The sequence below is a fragment of the Macadamia integrifolia genome, unplaced genomic scaffold (genome assembly GCF_013358625.1).
Source record: "Macadamia integrifolia cultivar HAES 741 unplaced genomic scaffold, SCU_Mint_v3 scaffold_190A, whole genome shotgun sequence".
Taxonomy (NCBI): Eukaryota; Viridiplantae; Streptophyta; class Magnoliopsida; order Proteales; family Proteaceae; genus Macadamia; species Macadamia integrifolia.
The window spans coordinates 133,786-137,610 of record NW_024870637.1 but is presented as its reverse complement, the minus strand read 5'-3'; the positions used below and the strand labels follow the sequence as shown (position 1 = coordinate 137,610).

Below are 3,825 nucleotides of genomic sequence, written 5' to 3'. Positions count from 1 at the left end.
GTTTAAGCCAACAGCTTCATGATGCCTACTCCATCATTGGCTAAGTTGCCACCTGAGAGTTTCTTTGTATCAGCAGCAATCTCCTTCATAATCTCTTCTAATGCATCCAGTGTGACCTTCACCATGAAAAGCTCAGGATCAGAGCCCAATTCTTCCTTTCCTTCAGAAGTGCTCAATTCCATCTCTTTAGTTTTCTCCTCTTCTTCCTGCTTCTTTTTCAGCTCGATCTCCTGAGTCCTGAGAACAGTGTCAAGATCAAGGAATCTACTAGAAAGTGAAACAAAACAAGAGGAACACTGAAACAATACCATTACATGAAGATTTGATCAAATCATTAAGTTTAAAATACAAACAACATATTTTTTTGAATTTTGGACATGAATATGGTTTAAAAATTACACAAATTGATTGTACTGTGAAATATATTTGTTTCCTCTTCAAAGTAAGGGATTGATCTTTCTGTATATTCATTACCTTTTATAACTAGAGAAATGAACAATGCTGACCGCTGAGTAGCCTGATCTGGGTTTCTCATAAAAAAACAAACTTGTTGGGAGTCTTTTGAGAACATCACACTCTGTAACACCACTGGACGATCTAAAACTCTCAAATCAAATCTCAACCCATGAATCTATCACTGAGAATGTTCCTAATTTATTTCATTTGGTGGTCTAAACGAAACTATGTAGATTTGTATTCCTTAAAAGATTCCAAAATGTCAAGTACTTCAGATAACCTTGGGCATTAAAAACATTACAAAGTTGTACTATGACTTCCTAGAATCACAAACAGAATACACCTTCACCTTCTAGTTAACAATGGAACCAATAGCATTAAGACCAGAAGTAACAAGAGAGAGTGCCAAGGCCATCTTATTTGAAGCAAACCCAGCCAAGACCAGAAGTAACAAAAGAACTCATGACTAAGCCTTGACAGCAAAATGTTTAAATAAAAGAGTATGGAACATTGCGGACACATTTTGAAGTCTTGGTGGATTCAAACCACCATAACCTGGGCACTAACCCAGGTGCTCTACCATTTTGAGCTAAAGACTCCTTACCTACAAAAAAAGATTGTTAGTACAACATAGGCTAAAAATCAATAGAAATAATAAGAATCTTGGATATATTGGTAAGCATAAAAATAAGGATCCAATGCAACTTTGTGTTTTAATATCACAAAAATAAGCCATGACATTAACCAAATGTATTTAACAGCAAAAAACAATAGTCCTCATTAGCTGAATCTAAATATAATCTTCATTCAGTGATTGATGAGCTACAGATGCTTGAGATGATATATGGGAAATAGAATCCTGCAAGTGACATTAAATATTAGGCAATCTAGATTTGACTAAGAAAATAAAAAATACAACACTATAACGCTATAACACGCCAAACCTACTCACCATAAGTGACATGTAACTGGAATATGTGTTATCCATCAGGCAATCTTCATCCGGTGGTTGATGTTCTTGTAATCGTTGATTGTTACTTGGCCCTCCACTTTTCTTTTTTTTTCCTTGTTTTTCAACCCAACTCTTTAACCGTCTACCACCTCTTGTACTTTTCTTTTTATGCTTCAAACGTAATCTATTGTATACGTCATTGGAGAAATCAGACGATATTGGCATATCAGGGCAATCAACTGGGTTGATTCTAATATTACCAAGCTTAAGCCTTAATTCATTCGCAGCATCTTTCACCAAATTGTATCCCTCAATTGTATTTGAAGCTTCTGATGCTATTTGAATAAGTTCAGGACAAATACGCTTATACCGTTGCGTACAATCCAAGTTGACATCTAGTTCAACTTCTTTCCCCCTAATGTCATTGACTACCATGGTTCTTGCTCTCTGTGTCCATCTCTTCAAAATATAGCATTCAGGAATACGCTTTATATCTAACACATAAAAAACTTTCAAACAATGGCAACACAGAATACCATCTGTCTCAAATTTCATGCAACTGCATGCTATAATTCCTTGAAGTGGGTTACAACATACTTTATACTCACAGTTTGCTTCAAAAATCCCAACCCAAAAATTAATGAAGGGCATTCCATTACTTCGGTCTATGATGGTGCAAACAGTCATCCAATTATATTCCTCTTGAAATAACTGAAAAATTATAGGAGTGTAGAGTTCCCCAACTTGTTTCTGTATAATTGACATTGAATTTGCAAGTCGTGGCATCTTGTTTCGTGCATCAAATTCAGTTTTTAATTCATTACCACGCTTCTGGTTAAGAACTCTTTCAAAATATTTAAAAAATTGCACAACATCCAAAGTTGACTTCAAATAGTCCTTCAAGTCACTGTTCAGACTCTCACTGAGCTGTGTACTTCGAATGCCTATTGTGAATGTGTTTTTCATATAGCACTTCGCCCATTGACTTTTAAGACCATAAATGCGTTGCAACCATGCATTATCCTTAACATCATACTCGTGTAGCAAATAATACCATGCTGTCTCGAATTCATCTTCCACATCGTATTGGTATATGCATTTCTTTAAATCTGTAAGAAACTTGGAGCCATCTTTCATCATATGACCCAAATGTGTAATGCCATTCTGCATTAAGTGCCAAGTACACAATCCATGCCACTTCTGAGGCCACACTTCTTTTAATGCTCTAGCCATAGCTTTGTCTTGATCCGTGAATATAGTTTTAGGCTTCTTTCCACCATGAGCTTCAGCGAATACCTCAAACAGCCATTCGAAAGATTCCGCTGTCTCATCATATAAAAGTGCAGCCCCGAATACAGTGCACCCTCTATGATGATTGAATCCAGCAAACAACCCAAACGGCCTACACTCTTTGTTGGTGCGAAATGTAGTGTCAAAGCTGATTACATCTCCAAAATGTGCATAGTCAATGATCATCTTTGGATCAGCCCAAAATATGTTTGTTATTTGTTCTTCACTATCCAGTTGAAACGAGTATGTGAAAGATGGGTTGGTCCTAGTTTGGGTAACAAAGTACTTCATCAAACTACCTGCCTCACCATATGTCAAGGCACGCTGTCTTTTAGTGCGGAGATAGTTCCTAACATCTTGGGTCAAACAACTAAGGTTTTCTATCCCACCAGCCTGCCTACCCATCAACTCAAATGTGGATCTAGGCATGATCCCCGAGTCATCTGCCAAATCAATTTCATGCCTATGTATGTCTAACATCTTCCTCTGTGAACGCAGCATATGAACTGTTGTTGTGCTATGAAGCTCATGATTATGTTCCCTCACAAATTCACAGCATTTGTATTTTCCATCATCAACCAAACATATGTTCATTCGTGCCTGGCAATTTGTTCTTGTCTCAGCTCGGGGGTTAACAGTATTCATGTCTCGCTTGTCACTCAATCGACAACCAGCTTTTGAACAGACAAATCCCCTAGATGTTATAGTCATCTTGTCTTTCTTGCTCTTATTCATAAAGTGTTTCCTAACACTAAATCCCATTGCCCGTCCAAATCTGTTGTAGTAATCATATGCATCATGTTCTGAATTGAATAACATCCCAAATATAGGTTCACTCACATCATTCATGCTAACATTCTCCATACTAGACAAAACAAACAAAAAGCATTAAAGTAGCAATACTTCAACATAATTTAACAAAGCAAGAGCAAGAGTGGAATTAAAAAATTTTAAAATACTCTAACTCGAATATAAGGACAGAGACAACAATTCTCTTAGGTTCTTCACAGAGACAGCAAGCAAATAAAAAATAATGGAATTGAATTTTTGTTCATTTTTTACTAGTCCAACTTTTGTTCATTTTTTACTTTTGTCCTTTCATCAAAGACAGAAACTTGTATGATCTT

The 3,825-nt window shown here is 36.4% G+C and overlaps 1 protein-coding gene across 1 annotated transcript; it reads right to left on the bottom strand.

Annotated features, from left to right (window-relative positions):
* Window positions 1-2: 2 nt before the first annotated feature.
* LOC122071181 (protein FAR1-RELATED SEQUENCE 5-like) lies at window positions 3-3,562 on the bottom strand. The gene is made up of 3 exons (XM_042635500.1): window positions 2,017-3,562; window positions 1,409-1,902; window positions 3-296 (listed from the first exon to the last, which is right to left on the bottom strand). The coding sequence occupies exons 1-3, from the start codon at window positions 3,560-3,562 to the stop codon at window positions 3-5; spliced, it is 2,334 nt and encodes a 777-aa protein (XP_042491434.1).
* Window positions 3,563-3,825: the final 263 nt, after the last annotated feature.

Excerpts from the sequence above, each read along its gene's own strand:
- LOC122071181 (XM_042635500.1), bottom strand. The coding sequence starts at position 3,562 with ATGGAGAATGTTAGCATGAATGATGTGAGTGAACCTATATTTGGGATG. Across the intron at positions 1,903-2,016 it reads TGGGATTTTTGAAGCAAACT|ATATAAAGCGTATTCCTGAA; the intron begins GTGAGTATAAAG and ends TTTATGTGTTAG. Across the intron at positions 297-1,408 it reads CCAGTTACATGTCACTTATG|TGTTCCTCTTGTTTTGTTTC; the intron begins GTGAGTAGGTTT and ends GTATTGTTTCAG.